The following is a 26,484-nucleotide window of genomic DNA, read 5'->3' as shown; positions in this document are numbered from 1 at the left end:
TTTTCCTCATCTTACATGAGAAAAAGGACTGAAAGTTCCCGACAAAGACACACAAAAATATAACCCGATGCCCCTAGGTGGTTTATTTCTTCACTGCAGGCTAAGACCTATTACTTCCAAAGCCCTCCAGCACCAAACTCAAATTTACACATCCAGTTGTTCTTTAAATAGCCCAAACAAAGCGGAGCTTTAGCCACTTCGGGCCTGCTTCCCCTGGGACACCTGACCCCACATCTGCTAGCAGATTCGTGAGAGAAAGCCCAGCACCACAAAGCCTCCAGACTGCCTCTGTCCTTCGGAGCTCTGTGGCCCAGAGACTCCTCTCTGTACTACACGTCACCTAGACACATCAGCCCCCTCTCTGACCCTCTCTTTCCTGGGAGTTCCCTGCCCTCCTCCTGCTCCGGATGGTGGCCCCTGTGCCACAAGCCTCTGGACCATCTCGGGCTGGCAGGACGTCCCCTCTCTTGCCCCCCTGTCCAAGCACTGCCCCGTGCCAGGGAAGCCTGTTGTGGCTTACTGACTCCGGTGGTCGGATCTGCCGCTCTGACCAACCGCCAGATCCCTGGAAGCCCCGCTATGAAGAAGATGAGGCAAAAGAAACACACAAGAACGTCAAATGGAACCGGAACTATGAGGAATGCAAAATTGTGCTTCAAGCGGAGTCCTTCACCTTTGTTACAAGTGGGGGATCAGTGTGACCAGCAGATGGTGTCACCCATTCCCAGTGTGCTCTCTTACCTACAACAAGCACTCACTCTCTGCAAGGCACCAAGAGTCTTCACTTCTCCAGCCCACCGCCCCACTCCAACCCACACCCCAGCATCTGCTGAGGTCAGCAGAGCAGTTTTTTGGAGCAAACAGGATTACATTAAAAACAATTTTTTAGGGGTGCCTGAGTGGCTCAGTCGGTTAAGCGTCTGCCTTCGGCTCAGGTCATGATCCCAGGGTCCTGGGATCGAGCCCCGCATGGGGCTCCCTGCTCAGCAGGGAGCCTGCTTCTCCCTCTGCCTCTGCCTGCAGCTCTCTCTGCTTGTGCTTTCTCTCTGACCAATAAAAAAAAAAAATTTTTTTAAAGAATTTATTATTTTAGAGAGAGAGAGAGAGAGCAGGGGGAGGAGCAGAGGGAGAGGGACAAGCAGACTTCCTGCTGAGCAGGGAGCCCCACGTGGGGCTCCATCCCACAACTCTGAGATCTTGACCTGAGCCAAAACCAAGAGTCGGAGGCTTAACCGACTGAGCCATCCAGGCGCCCCTAGGACCACATTTTTATATAGAACTGCTGACTCTCAGAGGTATACTGCCTCTCCTGCCCCTAAATTATAATTATGCTGTTATGTGGTTCTGATATTCATTCAACAAATATTTACTGAGTGCCTATCATACGCCAGGCACTGTTCTAGGTGTAGGGGATACAGCAGTGATGAAAGTGAAAAAAATCTTCATGGATCTTAATATTCCAGCCCTGTTATATGAACTGATATATGGTACTTGGGACCATCTACCTTACGTTGCCATTACTTGTATATTTTTCTTATCTCCCCAAAAGAATCGAAAAATTTATTTATTACTTTAGAAAGAGAGTGGGAGGAGGGGCAGAGGGAGAGAGAGAGAGAATCTCCAGCACACTCCCCCCTGAGCACGGAGCCTGATGCAGGGCTTGATCCCACGACCCCGACATCAGGACCTGAGCCAAAATCAAGAGTCCAACTGACTGCGCCACCCAGGCACCTCTCCCCAACAGAATCTAAATTTCATGAAGGCAAGGAGGGTGCCCCATTCATTTCCACAGCACAGCATATAGTGAGTTTTGCCGGGAGCCAGATTCTATTTGAAATCCTGCTTGAACTCTGCTAATAACTGTATTTGTGACCTCGGACAAATGGCTCACCCACTCTGGGTTTCAGTTTTGTTATCTGTAAAATGTTAGAATAGATAGATAGTGTATCAATATCCTGAGCCACCTTTCATATGCTGAATTTCCTGGACTGTCAGGATTGCGGACACAGAGGTCTGGCCATCACTAGGGGTACCGCGTGCCAGACCATGGCTCAGTGTGAGCGCCAAGCCGTCTTTGTCTGTACGACGGCTTTGAACGGGCAAACACTTGATTACTTCACGGCATTTCCCCCGTAGCATTCCATAGCAATAAGTGAAAAAGGGAAGTACATGAATGAGGGATATGAGCAACAAGCCCAAGTCCCACACCCTTAATGCAAGTGAGACCAGATGGAGACTACAAGCCAGGCTCAAGCAGCAGACTTTTTGCCCTTAAGTGGACATGTAAGGAAGTTAATTGTGACGTGAAGAAGCAAAAACAAAAACACCTCTGAATTCTGGAAAATATATCAAAGATTGTATTTTTTTTTAAAGATTTTATTTATTTATTTGACAGAGAGAGAGAAAGATAGGGAGAACAGGAACACAAGCAGGGGGAGTGCGAGAGAGAGAAGCAGGCTTCCCGCCGAGCAGGGAGCCCGATGTGGGGCTCGATCCCAGGACCCTGGGAACATGACCTGAGCCAAAGGCAGACACTTAACGACTGAGCCACCCAGGCGCCTGATCAAAGATTGTATTTTAAAGGCAAGAGGTGATTATTCTTTAACTTTTTATTTTCAGCTTTTTGGGCAATAGAAGCCTTCCTGGCTGGATGTAGGCTACTGTATGACTTTTGCACAAACAGAAGTAGGGAGCCTTCCCAGAAAGTAGCCTGTGCAAGATCATAAATTAATTATTGACCGAATCCAGCTGGGTCTCAATTTTTCAGAAACCGGGTGTAGTACGGTACAAAGCAATTGCTGTCTCCTGGACGGGTGCCATCCCACTTTCTATAAAGTAGCTGTGAAACTTAAAAGTGACCCCAGAGAGATCCCCTGTCCCTCCCACCATGTGAGGCTGCAATGAGAGAAAAGAGCCATTTATGAACCAGGAAGTGGTTTCTGACCAGACACCAAATCTGCTGACACGCTGAAGTTGGGCGTCCAGCCTCCAGAACTGTGAGAAATAAATTTCTGTTGTTTATGGGCCACCCAGTATACGGTAATTTTTTTTTAAGACTTTATTTGAGAGAGAGGGAGACTGAGAGAGAGAGAGAAAGCACAAGCGGGGGGAGCGGCAGGCAGAGGGAGAGGGAGAAGTAGACACCCCCCACAACACACAGCAGGGAGCCCGATGCGGGACTCAATCCCAGGACCCTGGGATCATGACCTGAGCCAAAGGCAGACACTCAACTGACTGAGCCACCCAGGTGCCCCCAGTGTATGGTATTTTTGCTATAGAAATCTGAAGACTGCTATAAGACAATATCCCATCAATTTTACAAAAAAAAGACTGTTTATTCCTTCATATTTCTAGCGAATACTGAAGTAAAGGGGCTAACAGGAAAATTAAGAGTGTTTGAAACCAAGCCCTGTAACCAATCAAGTTGATCCTCCACTTAGACCCCGCTCACCTCTTGGTGTGTAATCCGGACTCCATTATAAAAAGACATAACAGTATTAGGTCCCACTGCTACCTTTGAAAATAGTCCTTCTCCAGCACTGGAAATGAGAGATTCAGCAACATAAACCCTAAATAGAAAAAAGGACCAAATGATGGTTCTTTTAGTTGGATATGTCACTGTTTATATCAACCACCAAAATATCAGGATAGCTAATGAATCCGAAGCATCAGTTCATAGTAATCCAGTGAGGAAGGAAGGAAGGGAGGATGAGAAGTTAAACCACAGTATTTGGCACTGAAAACTGAAGAACTTGTACTCATGTATCTTTAGGAGTGGTGTTTAAAATCTGCTCTCTGATATGGGGATTATTATATAGAGTCGACCCTTGAACAACATGGGTGTGAACTGCCAGGTCCACTTCCATGCAGATTTTTTACAGTACTGAAAATGTCCTTTCTCTTCCTTATGACTTTCTTTTCTTTCTTTTTTTTTTAAAGGTTTTATTTTTAAGTAATCTTTCCACCCAACATGGGGCTCCAACTCACAACCCCAAGATCAAGAGTTGCACCCTCTACTTGACTGAGCCGGACAGGCACCCCCCCTTTATGATTTTCTTGATAACATTTTCTTTTGTCCAGCTGACTTTATTGTAAGAATACAGTGTATAACACATATCACATACAAAATATGTGTTAATCAACTGTTTATGTTATTGGTGAGGTTTCCAGTCAACAGTAGGCTCTTAGTAGTTAAGTTTTTGGGGAATTAAAAGTTACATGTGGATTTTCAACTGCATGGGGTAGGGATAGGGGTCGATGCCCCAACCCCTGTGTTTTTCAAGGTTTCACTGTATTCATAAAGCAATGTTTGATATAAGATTTTTTTTTAATTTATATTTTTAGTTAATGAGTATTTTCACTGTCTTCCTGGATAAGTAAAACATTTCCAAAGTAATTAAAGCTATACCCAAGTTTGTCAATGCCAAATAGGAGGGAAAGACTGTTTTAATTAAGCTCCAAGATGAATCTTTCACATGAAAGAGTGACAAACAATTAACAAAACATATCCAGTAAGCACTTCCCAACAAAAGAGTTCATAACGGGTCTAGTAACTATGGCCCCAGGCCCACATCTGGCAGCTGCGCCCTTTTGTAAATAAAATTTTGTGGAACACAGCCACACCTATTTATTTAGTATTGTTGGTTGTTGCTTTGGGGTGACAAAAGCAGAGCTGAGCAGTTGCAACAGAGACCCACAAAGCCTAAAATACGGACAACGTGGCTCTTTACAGAAAGAGTTTGCCAATCCCTGGATTTACAGGAAAACAGCACTCATGACTACTGAACTGGATTTAATAAGAGAAGACACACCCCATCAACAACTATTTCAGTTCTCTGGGCACTGGGATTCAATGATTCTGGCGGAACTGGTCATCTTTAGTTTCTGTTACATGGATCTTAGGCTTATTTTGTAGACTAGGGGACTGAATTATTGCTTCCAACTCTTTCCTCCTTCCCTGTGGTAGAATTAAACGTCCTGCTACTTAGCCACGTGACCTTGCGGTGCCTCCTTCAGAGTGGGGAGACGAGATGTACCCCTGCCTCAATCCCTGTGGGCTTGGCCGTAGGATCTACTTTGCTACCTGAACATGGGCAGGAGGACTGCGTGCCAGGTCTCAGGTGATAAGAGGCATGGCGAGTTTCTGCCAGCTTCCCTGAATTTCCATTCATCTCCATAGGAAGAAGATGCCCCAGGTGGCTGTTCCTCCTTTAGCCTCAGGCTTGGAATTCAGATATGAGCCCAGAAGAGCCCAACTTGCAATCTGGAGTCCAGCCTCGTCCAGCGGAGCCAAGGGGAGCCGAGTGGAGCCCAGTCAAAAGTGGCTGAACCTCAGCTAACTTACAGAACCACGAGTGTAAAATAAAATGTGTGCATTCATAAACCACTGCGAGTTTTGAGGGCATCCTTCTACAGCCTCATCACAACCAGTAACAAAAAAGACCGATATATACGATTATCGCGCTACTGTGTTTCAGGGCTCCCAAGACACTGAACCCTTCCCTTTGTAAATGGACCAGAGCTCTGCATCAAGAAAGAGGCCATTCATTCACTGTGACATTGTGGTGTGAGCCCTGTCAGTTCAACCAGGGAAGAGGCCTATTTTCAGATGGGAACAGAACAGAAAGTGAGTGGAAGTTATGCTTTGCAAGCCACGCTTACAAAGAACAAGGCAAAGAGAAAACCAACCGCAGATGGCTCTCTTCCTCACCAACAGGCCAGTTGCTAGGGGATAAAAGTCTCGGGCAGAGTACCAGGGAAAGCCACACCAACAACGGAGAGCTGGAGTTTAGAGAAGATGGACTGGAACGGGACTTGACACTTGGGGAGCGAGCTTATAGAATCAGAAGCTTGTCATTTGTACACTGGAAGCTTCTTATGCTTCTTATAGTCTTTCTTTCGCTGCTGTTCTCCCTTCGTGAATCAAGAAATTGTCCTGTGTTCCAGACCCGCTCGGCAGGGCTGAGTAAAGGAGGCATTCTGGTTCCTGCCCAGGCTAGAGTTTTAAGGAGTACGAAATGCTCCCCTAGAGGCCAGCACGTGGCTGCAGCATCAACTGCACCAGGGCCCCAAGAAAGGGGACGTTGGGGCAGGGCATAGTGGGCTCTCTATATGTAGAAGTTTCCTTCTGGGACTGACACATGGTCGTTCTGTGCTTTATGGGTGGAGAAACTCTCTCACAGCGACAGATGCAATATAAGCATAAAAACACTCTTCCTCAGAATATATGAATATTTTCTTCTGCTCAGGGGGCTACAAAGGAGGATTAGTTCCCACCATGAGGGTTATTTAACTTCCCATAAACAATGTCGTTCAAACCACAAGGAAAAAATTTACCTCTCTGATTCATATGGATCTGGAAGAAGAACACTGGTAGAAATGCAAGATGATGTCGATTTATCAAAGTGGTACACCGAACCTGAAAAGCAAGCGAACATCTCAATCTAGAGATTACCGAGTTAGGGGAGAGCTTTTAAAGCAGGAGTTAAATAATGAAAAATGTTATTCAAATTACACCGACTAGAATAAATTCTCCAATATAAATGAACAGTTTTTAGATTTGCTTTTGAGTTTTATTTTTAGGTCTTAATGAACAGCCATCAGATGTATCTCTTAAAATCCCATTTTTGCCTTTAAATTTTCTTTATTCAAATGGTTTACAAAATGCTTGTGTAATTAAAATTTTTTAATCAAGATCCTGCTTTGTCATGAAATTTTGAGATCTCTCTGGTCAGATCGGGTTGGATGATGGTTTTAAATTTTTCTTGTGATTTTCTTCCTACTAGACACAGGGGCTGTAGACTCCAACCATCCAACCCCAGCAACTGTCGCCTTCGCTAAAAATAAACTTTTGCCTCACCAGAATTAAGAACAGAACTGCTTTTGATAAAGCAAAAACAAAGTCTTCTTATTTCTATCAAGGTGGTTCAGACGCCAATCAGTAATTTATTCAGAAACTAAGGTACACAACTGTTCTAGAATTAACATTGGTTCTCTGCAAAGGATTAGCCTCCAAGAATCTTCCCAAAGTGCAATGAAGACAACCAATGCTCTAATGCCTAATAAGCAAAGAAACACATTTTAGAACCGAAGGGCTTACTCCTGTAAAGTAAATTCTTTTAGGCACTAAGGCATCACAAATCATCCCGTTAAGCAATTCCTCAGCGGTTACCAGGTCCTCCTTCTGGTTTTTGCTTGTTTCGTACAATCACAAAACCCAAATCAGTGTCTCAAACGAAAAGTTAAAAAGCAATCCAGATCAGTCAGTGTCTAGCTAGGAAACAGACCACTTGTGTATTTCAAAGAGAGAATTTCACTTAGGGAACTGGTTATAGGGAGCACAGAGGAACTGAGAAGCCGAAGGGGTCAGTGAGGAGCCTAGAGACTGGCAGGAGCTGAAGCCACGTAACCCTAAGCCAGAAGGACAAAGGTGGAGGTGGTGTGCCCGGGCCTCTAGAGCTGGGGTATACCGGCCCAGGGAAGCTGGGATGTGGGGGGACCTTCCTGGTGGGAGATGGAGTCAGGAGACAGGCCCCTGCTGGAGATGCTGCTGGACACAGAGAGAGAGCTTCTTCCTCATGCCTTTCCTCTCCATGGCCCTGGCCAGTGCCTCCCTGTGGCCAAACTCAGACAGAAGCCAACACACAAGGGCCTAGGCAATGTGGCCTTCAAGGAGCAGAAGCCCCCCTGCAATAAAATAGGGCAAGAGAAGGACGAGAAATGCATCTGAGAGCAAACTGGTAATGGACCAACGCACAATCCGTTAAAGCAAGTTAGCTGAAAAAAGAAAAAACCCACACTTTTTAACCAGACTTATCTGTGAAATACTTGTTCTATTGTGCAGAAAATCTCCTCTGAACTTCCCCCTCCCTTCCTTAGACTAAACCTGTCATCACAATGTAATGATGGGCCAGCTACATGGAGAGCCCCGCATTAGGGACGGTACAGATGCAAACAGGAGGGACATCTCCGGCTGCCTTCAAGGAGCTGACGCCATCTTTTCCGACACACGCTGTCCCTTCCTGTTTTTCCCCCACTGGCCAATGGGCCAAGGCTCTGGGCACACGGAGCACACTCTTTACTTATCCTCCTCTCCTCTGTAATTTATACTACGCCAGACCAGAATTCATTCATTTCCTTGACAGACATGAATTCTAAGCCTTAAAGACAGCACAGGAATTACCAGAGAAAGGAGTTCCTCTGCGGAGAGGGAAAGAGATGAGGCAGGAAGAAAGTCCAGCCTGAGCCCTGACGAGGAAATCAGCATGCAGGAGTGGATAACTAGAAACAGTCTGCGGTTACAGAAGCACAAAGAGAAAGGGTGTGGGGAGAGGTCAGCGAGGGGCAGGTTGGGATATTTGCCTTACGTTTTCCTTCTCCTCCCCACGCCGGACCAGATGGTGGCAGGGCCCCATCAGGCCTGGTCCACAGCTCACTCACTGTAACTGAGAGGGGCTGGGGGGTAGGCGAGAAGTGCCCCAAACCGAAGGCCCATGTTCCTCCCAGGCACCCGAAGCAGCCATGCTTCCTGATGCTTGTGAAACCCAAACTGCTCAACATGTCCTCAAATTAACAGTCCTACCAGAATCTTGCCAAGAATCATGTGCCTCCTCCCCACCTTTTTTGTGGTCTTAAGTTAAGGTGAAGAGGGTGTTTGTTATTTACAACCAGGAGGTTTGTTTGTTTGTTTGTTTTAAGATTTTATTTATTTATTTGAGGGAGAGAGAGAGAGATAGTAAGAGAGAGCATGAGGAGGGGCGGGGGAAGGGGCAGAGGAAGAGGGGGAAGCAGACTCCCCAAAAGAGCAGGGAGCCCAATGTGGGACTCGATCCCAGGACCCTGGGATCATGACATGAGCTGAAGGCAGATGCTTAACTGACTGAGCCACCCAGGTGTCCCACAACCAGGAGTTCTAAGAAAAATAACCCTTTGAGAATTATCACCCTCGCTTCCCAAAATCTGTTGCTTACTCACACCAAGAAGAACGTAAAGAGAACAGTAACTTCCCTTATGCTGTTGCTTTGGGGTGACAAAAGCAGAGCTGAGCAGTTGCAACAGAGACCCACAAAGCCTAAAATACGGACAACGTGGCTCAAGGTGCCAATATCTGTGTTTTATAATGAAGAAATAGGTTCCAAAGGGATAAATAACTTGCCCAAGACCATAGTACGGTAAATGTTGAAGCTGAAACCCAAATCAGGTGACTCTCAAGTTCACGTGGCTCTTGCCACTAAAACATGCTGCCACTGCTTAAGTTTTAAAATGGGCATCACCCATTGGGATCCTCCCCTGGCCTGGGGCCCCTCACTGCTAAACACGGTAGCACTGTCTCCGTTCAGAACATATGTGAAGAGCACAGAGAGTAGAATTTGAAGTGCAAAGATGACTGTTTCACTTAAAACTTTTCATTTTGGGATGATTTTAGATTTACAGAAAAGTTGCAAAGATGGGGCGCCTGGGTGGCTCAGTCGTTAAGCGTCAGCCTTCGGCTCAGGTCATGAACCCGGGGTCCTGGGATCGAGTCCCACATTGGGCTCCCTGCTTTGTGGGGGAGTCTGCTTCCCCCTCTTCCTCTGCCCCTTCCCCCGCCCCTGCTCCCTGCTCGGCGGGAGGCGTGCTTCTCCCTGTCCCACTCCCCCTGCTTGTGTTCCCTCTCTCGCTGTCTCTCTCTCTGTCAAATAAATAAAATCTTAAAAAAAAAAAAAGTTGCAAAGGTAGTACAGAGCACCCCAATACTCCTCACGGTTTCTTGTAATGGTAACTTCTTAATGTTACATGGTATGTTTGTCAAAATTAAGAAACCAACATAAATACGTTACTATTAACTAAACTTCAAACTTTACTCAGATTTCACCAGTTTTTCCACTAATGCCTTCTTTCCGTTCCAGGATCCAATCCATAATCCCACATTGCATTTAGGCTGCCTCAATTTTTAACTTAAGAAAACAAAAACTGAGACATTTAAAACAACCAAGTTAGACCTAAGTGTAAATGCTAGATTTCCTAGTTTTGGACATTCTCCTCTGGAGATTCTCCTTCAGATCACAAATAGCTAAATATTATTTAGGACTATTTAGCATAGATTTATTATCTTCTCTGCTTTTTTTCTCCGTATAACCTAACTTAGATGGGACATATATGCACACATTGCTTTCAAGGAATGAGACCAATTTAAACAGATTTCGTTTGTTATGCTACCCAAAATACAAAATCTTGGTTTTTTTCCTGGTTTTCTTCCCAGACTTTCTACAATAAATTATTTATTTATTTATTTATTTATTTATTTAAAAGATTTTATTTATTTATTTGTCAGAGAGAGACACAGCGAGAGAGGGAACACAAGCAGGGGGAGTGGGAGAGGGAGAAGCAGGCTTCCCGTGGAGCAGGGAGCCTGATGCGGGGCTCGATCCCAGGACCCTGTGGATCATGACCTGAGCCGAAGGCAGACGCTTAACGACTGAGCCACCCAGAAGCCCCCAATAAATAATTTTATACTCAGAAAAAAAAATGCTTAGTATGCCATACTGTACTTCTAAAAGGAAAAAGGATTTTTTTCTAATATGGATTCCACTGGGCTCACTCATGTATCCAGTATGTGCCCCGTGAAGATCCTGGGCTCTGAAGAAGGCAGGGGATGCCAACATGCATTTATCTTTCCAAATCAGAGCTCAGGCTGAATCAGCTTTACAATTTGTACCAACCTGGAGATCTACCTAATTTGATTCTTTAATATCATTAAACTGTATTTCAGTTTTTTCTGAGATCCAACCTCTTGAGATGCATTGAATTACTGCTGTCATTTCTTCACTTCTTCCCTGTATTAGAATATATAGCTATGCCTTTATCATGTGACTTTTTAGCATCTGCTACTGAAATGCATGGTATCTATTTCCCCATCTCACTGATATTTGGCTTGGCTGTGCAATCTGCTTTGACCAATGAAAAGTGCCTGAAAGTGACATCATGTCCATTTCAAGCTAAGCTTTCAGAAGCAGCTTAGGTGTCTACTCATGCTCTGGCTTCTTGGACCCACTTGGGAAAATCTTGACCTAGGTCACCACAGTCCTTTCAGACTGGGCCCCAGAATTAAGACCTATAAGGCATAATAAGGTAAGAAGCCTCTCAAGTCCAGCCATGTCCAGCCCAGCCCAGCCTGACCCAGCTGAGTACAGCTCGTCAGCAGACCTGTATTCGAGGACATGTCTATTATGCAGCAAGGCTGATTATTAATACACGATTCAAGTGGACTAGACAAATAAATTTCTCTCAAATATGCCCTAACAGCCTGCTTTGGAACTGGAGCAGCCCATCTGAAGCAGATCCAACTTACTTCCCGGCATCAGCTCAAAGTGAGGCCTTCCTTCTTCAGTGGACATAAGGGTAGCCAGTTTTCCCTCTATCATCTCTCCATCAATGAATTTTCCATAAAGTGCTGTCCTCTCATCAGGGTACACATAGGCTATCTTCTCTCCAGTCATCTCCCCATCTTCATTTACTTCTCCCACAAGGCTGCCTCCATCCTGATGGGAGAAACCAAAAGCCAGAAAATATTATATGTAGTATTTATCTATATGACACGACTTCAAGGACTTTTTCTTGCGTGCTCCCATCATTGATAGCGCTAACATTAACAGTTGAACTCAAAGCTTTCATGTGAGAACAACATGATGCATACCTCCCCATGCAGCCCCATACAAATAAACTGCTAGAAGTTACACTCATAGAAGCACAGAAGCCTGATTTAGGGAGTCAGAGACTGAGCCGCACTTTATAATCCTGACAAGTTACTCTATTTTGGTTCGTTATCTAAGAAGCAAATGCATTGTATTTGTAATATTAGTTACAAATATTTAAAGGAAATGTAACTATGTTTTAAACTGTGGGCCCATTTCCAATGTGATGAGGATCTATAGCAAGATGGTTTTACCCGCTTTCATACCATCTCACTTCTTCTCCATGTGGGATTTTGGATTTCTGGTCTACTAAGAAAATCTTTAGTTCAAATGTATTCAAGAATTAACTTAGTGTACATGACTAAAGAGAGTTGTCTGCATGTTCTAGGAGATAAACAAAAGGACTTGTGGACACTGCCTTTCCGAGAATCTTACACCGTCACTTTAATGGCATTACAAGGAAAAATGAAAAAAAAAATCAGCTAAATTCTATTCCCTTCCCCATCATCTCTTTCTTCCCACTTTTATTTACTGCTCCTTCTGTCTCCTTCCAGGAGCGAAGCCAGCTGTGCTTCCTGCTTAACTGTCACTTGCTTTCATTCCTAAGGGTCATTAAATACTTTAGGGCAGAGGCTCTGATAGAATTCTGTATCCTGGGGGCACCTGGGTGGCTCAGTTGGTTAAGCGACTGCCTTCGGCTCAGGTCATGATCCTGGAGTCCCGGGATCGAGTCCCGCATCGGGCTCCCTGCTCGGCGGGGAGCCTGCTTCTCCCTCTGACCCTCCCCCCTCTCATGAGCTCTCTGTCTCTCTCATTCTCTCTGTCTCAAATAAATAAATAAAATCTTAAAAAAAAAAAAAAGAATTCTGTATCCTGGTAAGTGCTAGGGACACGGCAGGTGATCCATAAATGACTTTTGAATTGAAATGGGATACCAAAAAATAATCTAATAAATAATCAAAAAATAATTGGATCTAGGGTACAAGCAATGTTTCCTCCTCCACCCCCCATGCAGAAGGTCTTTATGGTATAACTGAAAATCTGAGACCTATGTGGGTTCAATATAACAATACTAATGCCATGACATCTTCTAAAAGCTTGGTTATTTCTCCAAATCAAAGGTTCTAGAAACAGCTACTCAAAGTCAATGGTGTAGGATGACTTCTGAGTGATCTCAAATGCTGCTTACTGAGAGACAGCAGGAATAAATAACATCAGGTACCTGATTTCTACAGCTCACCATAGTCTAATTGCTCTTTGGAGGAAAAAGTTTATAAGTTTAAAAACGAACCACAGCATTTTCATAGACAGAAAAATACTTGGCAGCATTTTTAACGCATAGAAAGTGCCTTAGAGCTATATGATTGCTCTTTCTCCTCCCAGAGTTAATTCTGAATAAGCCAGCATAAATGGGGATGATACTTTCTGCGAGATCTGCCTTCAAGCTTTCAGTGGTGATTACTGAGCTGAAGGGCGTTAGAGCATTTGTGCGTCTAACATGCCGTAACTAATGTAAGCCAATGTCTCGACTTATTTGTGCATAATTCTGTCTTTCTAGGCTCTCACGGTTTTTTTTTTTCCTTAAGTACTTTAAACTTTTGGTCAGGGAGGCGATGAATCTATTTGTCTAGTATGATAAAGCAGAGTTTCTTCTTTTATTTCCCAAAGGAGGTATACATTTTTTTTAAAGATTATTTATTTGTGAGAGAGAGACAGAGATAGTGAGAGAGAGCATAAGCGGGGAGGAGAGAGAGAAGCTCCCTGCCGAGCAAGGAGCTGGATGTGGGACTTGATCCCAGGACCCCGGGATCATGAGCTGAGTGGAAGGCAGACACTTAACTAACGGAGCCACCCAAGTGACATCATTCTGAAAGAAATAAGCTGTCCTGAGAGTAAGCTTATAAATAGTATAAGGCGAATCATTATTTTCCCTCTTCTTGTTCCTGCTTTGACTCTGTATCACAAAAACGTCCTTGTCTGCTGTGTCAGGGAGTGTCGGGGAGGAAGCTGCTACCTTCTCTCCTCTGCTCAGTGCCTCCTCTTCATGGGAGAAGGAATCATTCCTTTGATTAGTGAGAAGGCAGAGTCTGACACCCACTGACACCCATCTCTTCATTGGGTGGGGGTTAGCAGGATAAAGCCTGCTGCTCCCAGAGGTCCTGCGACATTTTCACGCACGCTGTCCTGGGAGCTGGCGGGTCCGGCAGGCTGCACCTGTTGCCCTCTCCTGTTCTCTCTTTGGGGAAGCTCCCCAGGCAGGCCCTACTCCCCCGGGGGGCAGCCTGCAACTTTCTAGAGCTCTATCTGCCGCTGGTCCAACTGTTTAGTTCAGACGGGGAAAGAACAGAAGCCCATTTTGACTTTGGGTCCACATCACATCTCCAAACCCCCACTACTGTTATAATATAACCATCTTGATCTCTGACACCTGGAGACATAGGTGTCTTAGTTGATTCTGAATCCAGAGAGAAGAGGGGTGTGATCAGCCCCCTCAACTGCCAACAGATACCATATATAAAGCAAGTGTTATCCCAAGTTAATTTTGGAAGCTCATAACTCCCTAGTGCTTCTTTCCTAAGGCAGAGTCTTCTCTTGGCATTTAATAAGATAATAATGAACACCAAAGACTAAAATAAAATGTAGGTGCACCACTTAGGTGTCAAGATGCAACTACAGAGTGAAATGGAGCCATTCACCTTGGTGCATCTTTGATCTCCTCTAGAGACTTTAATTGATCATAGTCACAAGGAAGATGACAGGTAGGAGGAGGCCTCTTTCCTATACCCAGCCTCCCGCAGAGGGTTCCACTTTCTCTGACTTCATGATTCACTGTCATGTCAGCAGATCCCCAGTCCCAGTCAGCAAGATGCTCAACCGGCCTACTCATGAGGCAACAGAAGTCTCAGTCTTCCTAAGCTGGTAAGTACCTCCACAACGTCCCTCTTCCTGCCTGCCTTATGGGCAGTAACCCAAAGGACTCCTGATCTATCACAGAGCCTACCAAGAAGATATGTAACTGCTTTGGTAACTATTTTAAAAATGTTTTACAGTATTCTTTCCTTAAGCCCTGTTCCTAGAGTATAACTTGTTTTTAAAGAACAATAATGTGTAAGTAGATTTAGCTGGGGCTACTTTTCTTACTACACATGCAATAGATCATTTGTTTTTATTAACGTTTTTTTAATCATAAGAAGATAGGGTTCAGAGTAAGAAAAATTGTCTTGTATTTTGACTCAAGCTCTGGACAAAATAAAATATTACTATTGTTATTTTTAGTTTGTTTTTTTTTAAAGTAAGCTCTATATCCAACACGGGGCTCAAACTCATGACCCTAAGATCAAGAGCTGCATGCTTTATTGACACAATGAGCTAGGTGCCCTGGACAAAATAAAATAGTAGATAAAATATTTTCTAAGGTCTATTTTCTGACATATTTTCTGAAAATTCACTAATAACAGATGGGATATTTGAAATGCAAACAACAATTAGAGCATTAATTCCCAAGCCAATGGGTTCTGCCACATCATTTGCTCTAGTAAACTCCAGAAATATTGGAAAATGTTATCAAATACTCAAAGGCAAGTTAATTTTAATTACCTTAATTTAAGCAACATAAGCCATAAATCACTTATAAAGTAGGGAATAGGGTTGTAAAATCAAGTAATAACAGTGCAGTAAGTCCCAAAAGATGGGAGATTGTTGGATCAGTTCTCCTGTATGAGAACCAGAATAAAATTAATAGCAACACAATGGAATATTCCACCAACTCTTTCTATATACCAAAAGAATATATATATATATATATATAAGATTTTATTTATTTTCTTGAGAAAGAGAGAGAGAGCAGAAGCAGGATAAGCGGCAGGCAGTGGGGAGAGGGAGAAGCAGACCCCCGCTGAGCAGGGAGTCCGATGCAGGACTCGATCCCAGGACCCTGGAATCATGACCTGAGCTGAAGGCAGATGCTTAAACGACTGAGCCACCCTGGTGCCCCCCAAAAGAATATTTTTAAAAAGCATACATTTTTGTCTTTATTAGTGGTACAATAAAGCCATTTTGTCCCAATTTGTTTGAATCATGACTATCCATTCCTTTCCAAAACAACACCGAGGAGGAATGAATAGTAGCTGTGAGGATCAACAATCTAAGAGGATAGTGAGTAACAGTGAGGGGCACACCTCAGAAGCTGGTGGCTTCAGCTCCTGTGACTCTCAAGTTTCACAGCTTCACATTTTCTAACACAGAGGCTACATTTTACTCTTTATTGCCAGGAGCCAAAGCATTGGCTTAACCCATGTTACGTTCCAGCAAAATGAACAGTCACCAGGCTTACTGGGTAGTATATCCAGCAGACTCCATGCCGAATGTTATCCTTGTACTGCCCCTTGAAGATCAATCTCCCATCCGTGTCATACTCCTGGGCGGGCCCATTCAGCTCTCCGTCTACGTATGTGCCCTGGAGAACGCCCCCGTCCTCATAAGTGTACACTCCCTGGCCCTGCAGGGCATCGTCCACATAATACCCTTCCAGGGTGCTGCGAGAGAAGGGAGAACAGAAGGGAATAGTCAGACCATGGCCCCACTCTCTTAGAAGAAAGGATCACAGGCAACGCTCTGTTTTGCTGCTGACCTGTATTCAGTGCACCTCCTGGATTCCCTACATCGCTAAGAAAAATACTCCCGTGATTTGGGTAGGATTAGGGACAGAGGGAGATTTCATTCTTAACTTCCCGGTTCCCATTCATCCTTTTTCTCTGCTAGCAGAAATAGAGAAGAATAAAGCCACAGGTGGAAACTGAGACCAAGCCTCATCTGAATATGTTTTCAAGGCTAAGATGCTGACCAGTACCAGGCAATAGAAATGGTGGTGTTACCCTTTTCACATATAAACCACTCATGTTTAATTCCCTCAACACTGGTCCAGACTTCACTGGGTTCTCAAGCTCTTTCAGATGGCTTGTATATAGTGGTCCTTAAGGACCACAATAGTGGTTTAGAATGTAAATATCTACATATTTATTTAGGTCATTAGTGTATTATTTTTTTTTTTAAGATTTTATTTATTTATTTGAGAGAGAGAGAATGAGAGACAGAGAGCATGAGAAGGAGGAAGGTCAGAGGGAGAAGCAGACTCCCTGCCGAGCAGGGAGCCCGATGCGGGACTCGATCCCGGGACTCCAGGATCATGACCTGAGCCGAAGGCAGTCGCTTAACCAACTGAGCCACCCAGGCGCCCGGTCATTAGTGCATTATCTATGGGTGACAACCATAATCGATATCCAGTCAAAAGAACCCCTTCCATTTATTTGGATGATATATGGGGATTTACTTAAGTATATGCATGTGCGCACCTGTGTGTGTGTGTGTGTGTGTGTGTGTGTATGTACATGATCAGGGCAAATGGGGACAAGTAAGGAAGACTGCAGGCTGAACCTTGTTAATATCATTAGCAGCCTGATAGTGTTGAGACCCCTCCTTCCACAACAGACGAAACTCACAGGGGTGCTGCTCATGGTGAATTTATAAGAACCTCCCCCTCCCTCTTCATAGAACACTTTTGGAATTTCAATCTGTTTTCAGGATTAGCTTCTCAAGGGCCATTGTGCAACGAAACCAACTTTACCAAAAATTCCCTCTATGTACTACAACTTGGAATAAGGGAAAGAGTACCTCAAATAATTTTTTAAAATTTAAAATGTAAGATGTTTAGCAATGGTGACAGTTTGTTTTAACATCTGCAGATAGCACTCACCCATTAATTCACCTAACAAACATTTATAGGGTGCCTCGTAAGTAGCGAGCATTGTGGGAGGTTCTAGAAAGCACGAGGAACACAAGGAGAGCATGGCAGGCACACACTGTGTATGTGGATAGATGGGATGCCAAGGGGGCCGTGGGAACTGAGGTGGCTGCACCTGGTTGTGCCTGGTAAAGTCTGGTCTTGCTTACTGAATGATAGAATGATCTATGATTGTTAAATGAAAAGCACAATCTAAGTAACTGTAGCCGCTGATCACACTGTACTTACACTATGGGTAAGAAACAGTTCTTTCAGTTTTGTTTGTACTACCAATGATAAATAGGCTGAATAAATTCATGAAGAGAATAAAGTGCACTTTAGCATAGCCCTTGCATAAATAATCAAAATTCTGTATCAATGAGGTTGGAATTAGTGAGTTTCGACTGTCATTGGACTCCCCCCACCCATGACCAAAAAAAATTAAAAAATAAAAATAAGAACAACCTTGGGGAAGGATAGCTAATCAACTGACGTAATGATACAATAGTGCAAAAAACTACTTACTCACCTATCTTCCCATTTAGGCTGGCCAGATAAAATATAGGAGGCTCAGACAGGTTTGAATTTCAGATAAACAGCAGATAATTTTTTAGTATAAACAGGTCCCTAATATTGAGCAGAACACACACTTATCCTAAAATATTTTTTGTTGCTTATCTGAAATGCCATTTTAAGTGAGTGCCCTGGATTCTTATTTGCTCAGCCTGGCAACCCTATTTACTAAGTTCTCAGGAACATTCAAAACATTCCTGTGTGTGTTTGAGCAGAATTCTCCCCTGACACACTAGTCTCGTCTGCCAATATTTCTCAGGTTATGATAAAATCTACAAGGCCTGGGTCTTGCAAATCACTTAACAGTAATATGGACTTGCACATATTTCCCCCTAAGTAGCTTGTCCCATCGTCCCCTACAATGGAGCCCATCCCTATTAGTCTCGTAACACTAAGAACCAATAGCTATTTCCCTCTTTGCCCAAATGACCAGGGTGCACAAATGCAAACTCTTAAGGAGCTGAAGAGCAAAACTGACTGCATTATTTTTCAGCACCTGCTTGAGGAAGACTGTTAATGCTCTCAGCAAATCAGTATGATAGCTTGGAGGAAATCTGACGACCAAAGGGGCACGTTATTGCATGAACTGGGGGCCTCCAGGGCAAGAAAAATGGTAAGGCTTTGACATCCTCTGGCACCGAAGAAATAAAATAAAAGCTTCTGAGTCTGGGGTCAAAGGTCCTGCCATTCTTTCTAACTTTTCTTCCAGAGGAGGGTGGCAAACCACGGCCTGCTCCTTGTTTCTGTACGCACAGTCCTTCCCCGCGTCCTCTGTGGCTGCCTTTATGTCACCACAGCAGAGTTGCAGAGGGAAGACTGACCCCTGTATTGTAGGCCCAAAAAGCCTACAGTATTTACCATCTCACCCTATACAGAAAAAGTTCGCTGACCCCTGTTCTAGAGTCCCCTGCTCACGTTAGTCTATTCACTGGCCCCAGGCACATGCACCTCTCTGTATCTTAGCTCCCAAACTATGGCATCCTTGCTTCTGCCTTTAAAACATATGTAACCAAATGGTTTAAATCCCTGAGGACACACATTCAGGAAAAAAGCTGTGGGTCACATTTTCTTTCCTTTTTTTTTTTTATTCAAAGCAAAAATAACCTGGGGATAATAATGACTATCCTCAAGCCTCTGGCATTTTTCTATTCAAAAAAGAAATATGCTGAGAAAATGGCACTGTTTTGTGGCCACTAAACTGTTAGTATCAGAGAATACTGGAGAGGTAGCTACGTACGAGTAGCTTTCTCATCCTTCTTGCTGAAACTGGATGGAGAGTTGCATTTTGGAGGAAGTCTGCTCATACTGGCTTAACCGGAGCCTACCCACCCTACTTCCCCAAGAGTCTACCCTGAGCTCCGCAACCAGTCCATATTTCTCACTGGAGCCTCATCACGAACCATCGCAGAGCTTTCCATGTCTTTACTGATGGTCACCTTATGTGTCCCATTTCTCTAACTAGACTCTAAGCCCTTTGTAGGAACAAGTTAGGTGTTATCCATCCACGTATCCCTCCCTAACACAGGAACACAGCCTATCTTCAAGTGGTACTTCCTAAATGAAAGAATGGAAACGGAAACTGGGCTAGTTCTGCTTTGAGAAGAGATAATTAAGAGGGAACATAACAATGTTATGCAAGTGCAGGGAGTACTCTTTCTATGCAGTATATGTGCATAGAGTCTGCTAATCAGGAAAGTCTCTTAAACTCTCCCTGCTTCATTTCTTCATTTGTAAACTGTAGCTACTAATAGGGTTATAATAAGGGTTAAATGGGTTCATATATATCAAGTGCTTAGAAGATGATCTAGGACATACTGATTGCTCAAATAAGTAATAGCTATTATTATTAAGCATGCACACTCATGGTTATGATGGTGAGCTTTCTACTGAGAAACTGGGCTTAAAACATCATCAGGGAAATAGTTATGAGATAATGGAATAGTCAAAGACATTTACCAAAACTGCTTTAAATTTACAAAAAAAAAAAAAACAGGCAAGAAAGGTTCCTCTGTCTGGAATAATTTATGAGCAACCCATTGCACGGCAAAAGGATGAAATAAATGTTCCTTTAAGTGAAAAAAGTAACACGTATTCATTGTAAAACAAAGAAAAACCAAACCAAGTACTACAAAAATGTAGAATGTAGAAATTCCCAGTCCTCTCGCTCAATTTGGCATACACCATTTAAGACTTTTTCCCCATTTATACATCATGCACTTTCCCACCTTTGTTGTTTCTGTTTTAATAAAAATGGTATCATACTATATACAGTGTTCTTGACTGGTATTTCCTGAAGTCTCTTTCAACATCTTGGCAGATTCTTTAGTATGTTAAGAAACTTCAAAAATGGTCTTTCGACTTAGATTTTTCTGGCACCCGCATCTGAATCAAGTAACCAGAAAATGTGGAGAAAATTAAAACATCAACTTTAATTAAATTTCTTTCTGTACATATACACAGAGACCATTGTTACCTGTTTTATCAAAGCTCTTGTACTTAAATTTCCAGTGATAAATTAAATTAGGAAATCTAACTTAAAAAGAAACTGGGAATTTTTGTAATTATTTACCTAGACAGACACATCTGCATTTTACTCAAATATTATTATATTTTCTTTTTAAAATTCTCTTTAATATCTGAATACACAAAAGTGCTCTTAGGAGATATGACAGCTTGGGCTTCTCCTTGTTATTCTGGGGTCCAGAATGTTTCAGGCTTTCCACCTCATGAGGCACAAACTCTGTTCCCTCCCCCATTGTGTTCCCTTCCTTTCGTCAGCTGTTGTAATACAAGAACCAAGAGGGAAATTTTAAGTGAATCATAATTCTACTTTAAATTCCCACCTCTAACCGAATTAAATTGTGACTCTTGGTACTGAAACATCGTTTAAACAGTTATTTTATGTGACAATATATATTATCTCTTTTTTTAAAAATTGAGATGTAACTGACATATAGTAATATATTATACATTATCTCTTTAAAATACTGAACACTAAGTAAAGATGAACACTAAGTAAAGAAAAAGAAGAACATCTCCCACAAACCCAAACCATCTGCTCGGGCTCTATCTGAGAGAAACTTCAACTTCTTACAAGGGGTGATAAGCAAGCTGAATGGAGCACTACCATGCTTCCATGTAATAGAGTATGCTGTCTATCTTTAAAGTTTTTTTTTATCCTTTAGTAGAAGATCTGTGAGTCTGTAGGATCTGATTATTATAAAGGCTCAAGATGACAGTATTGAATAGCAATTAGTGAAATTCAGTTTTGCTCTCTAAAAATAAATCCTATGGGTGGCTCAGCTGGTTAAGCGTTAGACTCTTGATTTCAGCTCAGGTCATGATTTCAGGGTTGTGAGATCGAGCCCCTCTTCGGCTCTGTGCTTAGTGGGGAATCTGCTTGGGATTCTCTCTCTCCCTCTCCCTCTGCCTCTCTCTCCCTGTCTAAAAATAAATAAATAAATAATCCTAGCCATCATTATCAACAAATAATAGCGACAGCAATAGTGAGAAATAATAATAATAATCCTCCTTGATCTTGAGGGCATTATGTTAAGAGAAATACGTCAGACAAAGACAAATATTGTATGTCCTCACTTATATGTGGAATCTAAAAAAGCCTAACTCATAGAACAGAGTAGAATGGTGGTGGCCAGGGGCTGGGGGCTGGGGAAATGGGGAGCTGTTCGTCAAAGGAGACAAATTTCAAGCCATAAGATGAGTAAGTTCTGAGGATCTAATGTACAGCATGATGACTATAATTAACAATACTGTATTACGTACTTCAAAGTTCTTAAGAGAGTAGATCTCAAATATTATCACCATTAAAAAAAAAGGTCATTATATCAAGGGATGGAGGTGTTAACTGACCCTACTGTGGTAATCATTTCACTATATAAATGTATCAAATCATCATGTTGTATACCTTACACTTACATATATCATATGTTGATAATATCTCAATAAAGCTGGAAAAATACAGATACAGAGTAATAGGAAACAAATCCATTTTTTCCCATATGTGCCTCCTAGGAACCCTCCACTCTGCAAGGTCTTTACAGGTTTTCTCATTCAATCTTCACAGTAACTTGGAGGAGTCGGTATAATTATCTGCACTTTACAAATGAGGAAATAAGTTCACAGATCAGAGTTCTTCAGACCTGATTCTTCAAGTAAACCTTCCAACAATTTGCCAAGCCCCTACAAGACAGTAAATAAATTCAACCCAGCACTCTTTTGAACTCTTCACAAATTATAGCTAACAAGTGACTTCAAGTAAACTTAAAGCAAGCAAGAAAGCAGTCGGGGTCAGAGCTATTTCCTTGCTTCTTTTTAGAGGAGAGTTTTAGGTGTAGTGAGAAGAGAAGGGCTCTGGAATTGAGCTCACCTTGGCTTGAATCTCAACTCCAGCTGATTAGGTGACCTTGGGCAAGTTATTTAACCACTCTGTGCCTTCGTTTCTTCATATGTAAAATAGGATTATAAAGCCTACTTCACAGGTTGTTCTGAAGGAAACATGTCCAGGGTTGAACAAATGATAGGTATTCAAAGTTATTCATTTTTTCCCCCCCACTTCCTTTCCTTCTGTATGTCACAAAAGTTTTTGCCTTAATCAGAACAGTTCATTAGAATACAGACAAATGTATTTGTTGAGCCTGGTTCCAGCAAAAGCTGGATGACTATCAGGAACACAGAAAGGACTTTTGCCTTGTGTGGGAGGCTGGGAATACATGACTTCAGAAGTCCATTCCGACTCCAATCTCCCTGAAATGTGACCAAGTATTTTCTAAAAACCAAACACAAGGAATGGTGCATGGGCCCGTCACCTGGAAAATGTCAGCCTTTCTCAGTGGCTCACCGAATGGACAGCCTTGCTTAGATTATTTGGCCAATGATAAACTACAGAAAGACCTCTTAGCTGGACACATCAGTGTCGCAATCAACACTAGGAGTAGTAAATAATACTTTGAAATCTTATTGGCATGTCAAGGGGAAGCATCAATAATATAAAAAATATGTAACTAAATGAATTAACTTACCTTTACCTCATAGTCAGGCTAAAAACCACACAATTCTCTAATATTACCCAGCCCAAAGCCAAGCTGCATTGAAATACCTTTCTTGTTACCATTCTAAAATTTCAAGTAGTTCTGCAAAATTACCTTTGCATCTATAAATCTTGGTTGAAATGAGAACAATTAAGGAAAAAATGCCTTAAAATGAGCATCCAGAATTGGGGATTAATGTAAAAATGAGAGATGTGTATATCAAGGTACTCTGCATACTAAATACTTTCGTAATATGTACCCACCACAGTCCAGTGGTGCCAGACAGACTCCAGAGCCACAGCAATGAAGCTTCTAGATCCCTTTCTCCTCACTGCATCAATGCCTTCATCTCAGGACCAGAGCAGATACTAAGTCCCAATGACCTAATCTTAGTCTTAGGGCATTTTCTTCATTCTTTACAAAGGGGGAGAAAATGGAAAACAGTAACAGCTTGAAAAGACAATTTAAAAAATAAGGTCAATTTTCCCATTCGTTCCTAATTCCTGGGATAAATTATCTCGTAAAGAATGACTGATCTGACTTAAGGTTCTGACTTAAGCTGGTTTTATTTATTTATTTATTTATTTTTAAGGATTCTATTTATTCATTTGACAGAGAGAGACACAGGGAGAGAGGGAATACAAGCAGGGGGAGTGGGAGAGGGAGAAGCAGGCTTCCCGCTGAGCAGGGAGCCTGATGCGGGGCTCGATCCCAGGATCCTGGGATCATGACCTGAACCGAAGGCAGATGCTTAACTGAGCCACCCAGAATAAAGGAGAGAGACCCACTGTTGATGAAGATCTCAAAACTAGCAAACATTCTGAGGCTAAGATAATAGTAATGTACAATGTACATTTTGGCTATTTAAATTGATCTAGAAATAAATAGCTATTTCCTTATTTTACCGTGAATATGTTTAATTAAGATGCTTAAATTCTCTGCGAACAGTGCTCACCTCTGTGATGTGGGGGGTGAGGGTATAGAAAAAGGGGAGGCATATTCACTTTTTACATTGGTGTATTTCTTTCTTCTTTTGTTTGTTTAAAGATTTTATTTATTTATTTATTTATTTATTTATGAGAGAGTGCACGTGCATGGGGGGTGGAACAGGGAGAGGGACAAGCAGACTCCTTGCTGAGTGCAGAGCCCAATGCAGGGCTCCATTTGGGGTTCAATCTCAGGACCCTGAGATCATGACCTGAGCCAAAACCAAGAGTCAGACACATAACTGACTGAGCCACCCAGGCGCCCCACACTGGTGTATTTCTTGAAGTCTGTTATTCTACCAAGTATCTGCTCTATGTGCAATTTAAAAATATTCTGCTTCTATCTAGGAACTTGGCTAAAAAACTTAACAGGGCTATTTTTCCTGGTGATCTGAATATTTAAAATTCTTATTCAGGATTATCACAGTCTACATAAAGTAGAAAAGTGATTCTAGAATTTCCCTGATATAAATTTATATTTGTTTGTAACCCTCTCATAAATCACATACATAGCTTATGGCATAGACTGTGGTAATGGTTTCATGAATATATACTTACCTCCAAATTCATCAAGTTGTATATGTTAAATATGGACAGCTTTCTGTACGTGAACTGTACCGCAGTAAAGTGGGTTACAGAAATCCGACACCCAGGTTCAGGTGTCATATAAGATTAGAATGCACCAGGCTAAATCTTTTGTCACTACACTCTGAAATTTTCCAGACAGGTTCTGGCAATTGCAAACAAACCCTCTGATGGGAGCACAAGCCTGTGTTACAAGTTTGGACAGCTTTTAAAAACTCTCCCAGAAACTTTTTGTTTCCTCACCTGTTGTTTTAAAACCTTGATTTCAGCCTTTTTGGGGGGATTTTTTTTCAGGCTAAAGCCTCCTGACTGGCACTGAAAGCATGGGGTCCCCACTTTGTTTTACCCAATACATCAGACCCTAAAAATTGGGAGCAGGTAATAGGGAGAAAAATTAATAATTGACAAATGTAAATTAAGGTACTGTTCCATGGAGAAACAGCTGACTTCTCCATGACCACATCCTGCACCCTCCTTAAAAAGACCTAGTAGATTCCACGGCCTTTTTTTTTTCAGTCATAAGATTATCTCACTAATGTTTATAGCAAATCCTTTCAGCAGATGCCTCGTAATATGCTCAGTATTGGGCTGAAGAAAGAAGGTGACAGTGACCTTTTGAGAACCTGTCACCACACCGCTACATCACATATGATAAAAGCAGTGATACTGACTTTCTTCCCTCTAAGCCCCAATCTATCTGAAGAAGGGTACAAAGGTGACCTCCTGAGGTCTGTGCTAATACCATCATTCTTTGATTCTATCTGACCGAAGTCTCTATAGATGTTTGACTGGTACATATAAAATCTAGTGAATTAGTGCCTCAAAAAGAAAAAAAAAAAAGCCAATGAATTTCTTTCTATTCCATTGATAGTTACTGGCCTCCTGTTTCAACCTGACCAGTGTTTCAGTTTCTCCCCTGCCCCCCCCCCCCCCGGTGCCACGCATGCGCAGGACTGCAAGAGGAAGTGGGTAAAGCTACCTGCAGCTAGAAGTGACTAGCTTGACGGAGGGAGGGAGGTGCTTGGGAAGTGTCAGGCCCCACTCAGCTCCCCCCAGGGCCAACAGGATCAGTATCTTGGAGCTAACACAGCTCATTCCTAGCACACTGGTGCGGAAGAGCAGTCTAGCCCTTCAACACTGCATGTCAGGTCTGGGAAGCAAGAAAGCAACATTATAACCAGCCAACCCTGCTGCACTGTTTCCCTCAAGTCAATCACCGGGTATGATCATCAAACTACCCGCTTTAAAGCATGAGAGAGAGAGAGAGAGAGAGAGAGAGAGAGAGAGTGTGTGTGTGTGTGTGTGGTGGGGGTGGAGTGGGTGTTCTGAGTGAATTCTACCTTCTCTTTCTGCTTCCATACTCATTTAGCAAGACCTCTTTTTTTTTTAGTATCAAATTAAGGGAAAGTGCCATGAAGCGTAGCAGATCAGCTTCTGTCCTCAAGGAAACCTCTGTCCTATAGGGGAAATAAGACATTTGCACAAATATACATTTGTTGAATGAATAAAAGAATGACTGCAGCATGAGGTAAGAAGTAACACTTTCCAGAAAAGAGGTATAAATAAACTGCTATGAGAATGAGGCAGGAAAAGTTTCCCTCTGGACAGGTTAAAGGAATCATGAGAGAAGAAAGCACTGATACCAAATCTTGCAAGTCCTGTGTGGGACTCAGATATCCACCAGGTATCCCCAGCAGGGCCAAGGAAAGGGAGTAAAATATCTGGCCATTTAAAAGGTACAGTTTGTGGGGCACCTGGCTGGCTCAGTCGGTGGAGCGTGAGACTCTTGATTTCGGGTTCTGAGTTTGAGCCCCACACTGGGTGTAGAGATAACTTAAAAT

General features: G+C 42.7%; 1 protein-coding gene across 3 annotated transcripts in view; it reads right to left on the bottom strand.

Annotated features, from left to right (window-relative positions):
• Positions 1–26,484, bottom strand: part of SETD7 (SET domain containing 7, histone lysine methyltransferase) — a 270,085-nt gene that overhangs the window by 233,211 nt on the left and 10,390 nt on the right. Inside the window, exons 3-6 of one of the 3 annotated variants that reach the window (XM_081811864.1) lie at positions 16,006–16,207; positions 11,330–11,519; positions 6,337–6,418; positions 3,450–3,569 (exon numbers count right to left, since the gene is read on the bottom strand). In XM_081811864.1, the coding sequence (XP_081667990.1) occupies positions 3,450–3,569; positions 6,337–6,418; positions 11,330–11,519; positions 16,006–16,207 (594 nt within the window). The remainder of the gene's footprint in view (positions 1–3,449; positions 3,570–6,336; positions 6,419–11,329; positions 11,520–16,005; positions 16,208–26,484) is intronic. The other 2 variants (XM_081811862.1, XM_081811863.1) reach the window with 2 other exon arrangements.

The sequence above is a fragment of the Leptonychotes weddellii genome, chromosome 2, assembly GCF_054177405.1.
Source record: "Leptonychotes weddellii isolate Sample4059 chromosome 2, ASM5417740v2, whole genome shotgun sequence".
NCBI classification, from domain to species: domain Eukaryota; kingdom Metazoa; phylum Chordata; class Mammalia; order Carnivora; family Phocidae; genus Leptonychotes; species Leptonychotes weddellii.
This window is presented reverse-complemented; position numbering and strand designations above follow the sequence as displayed.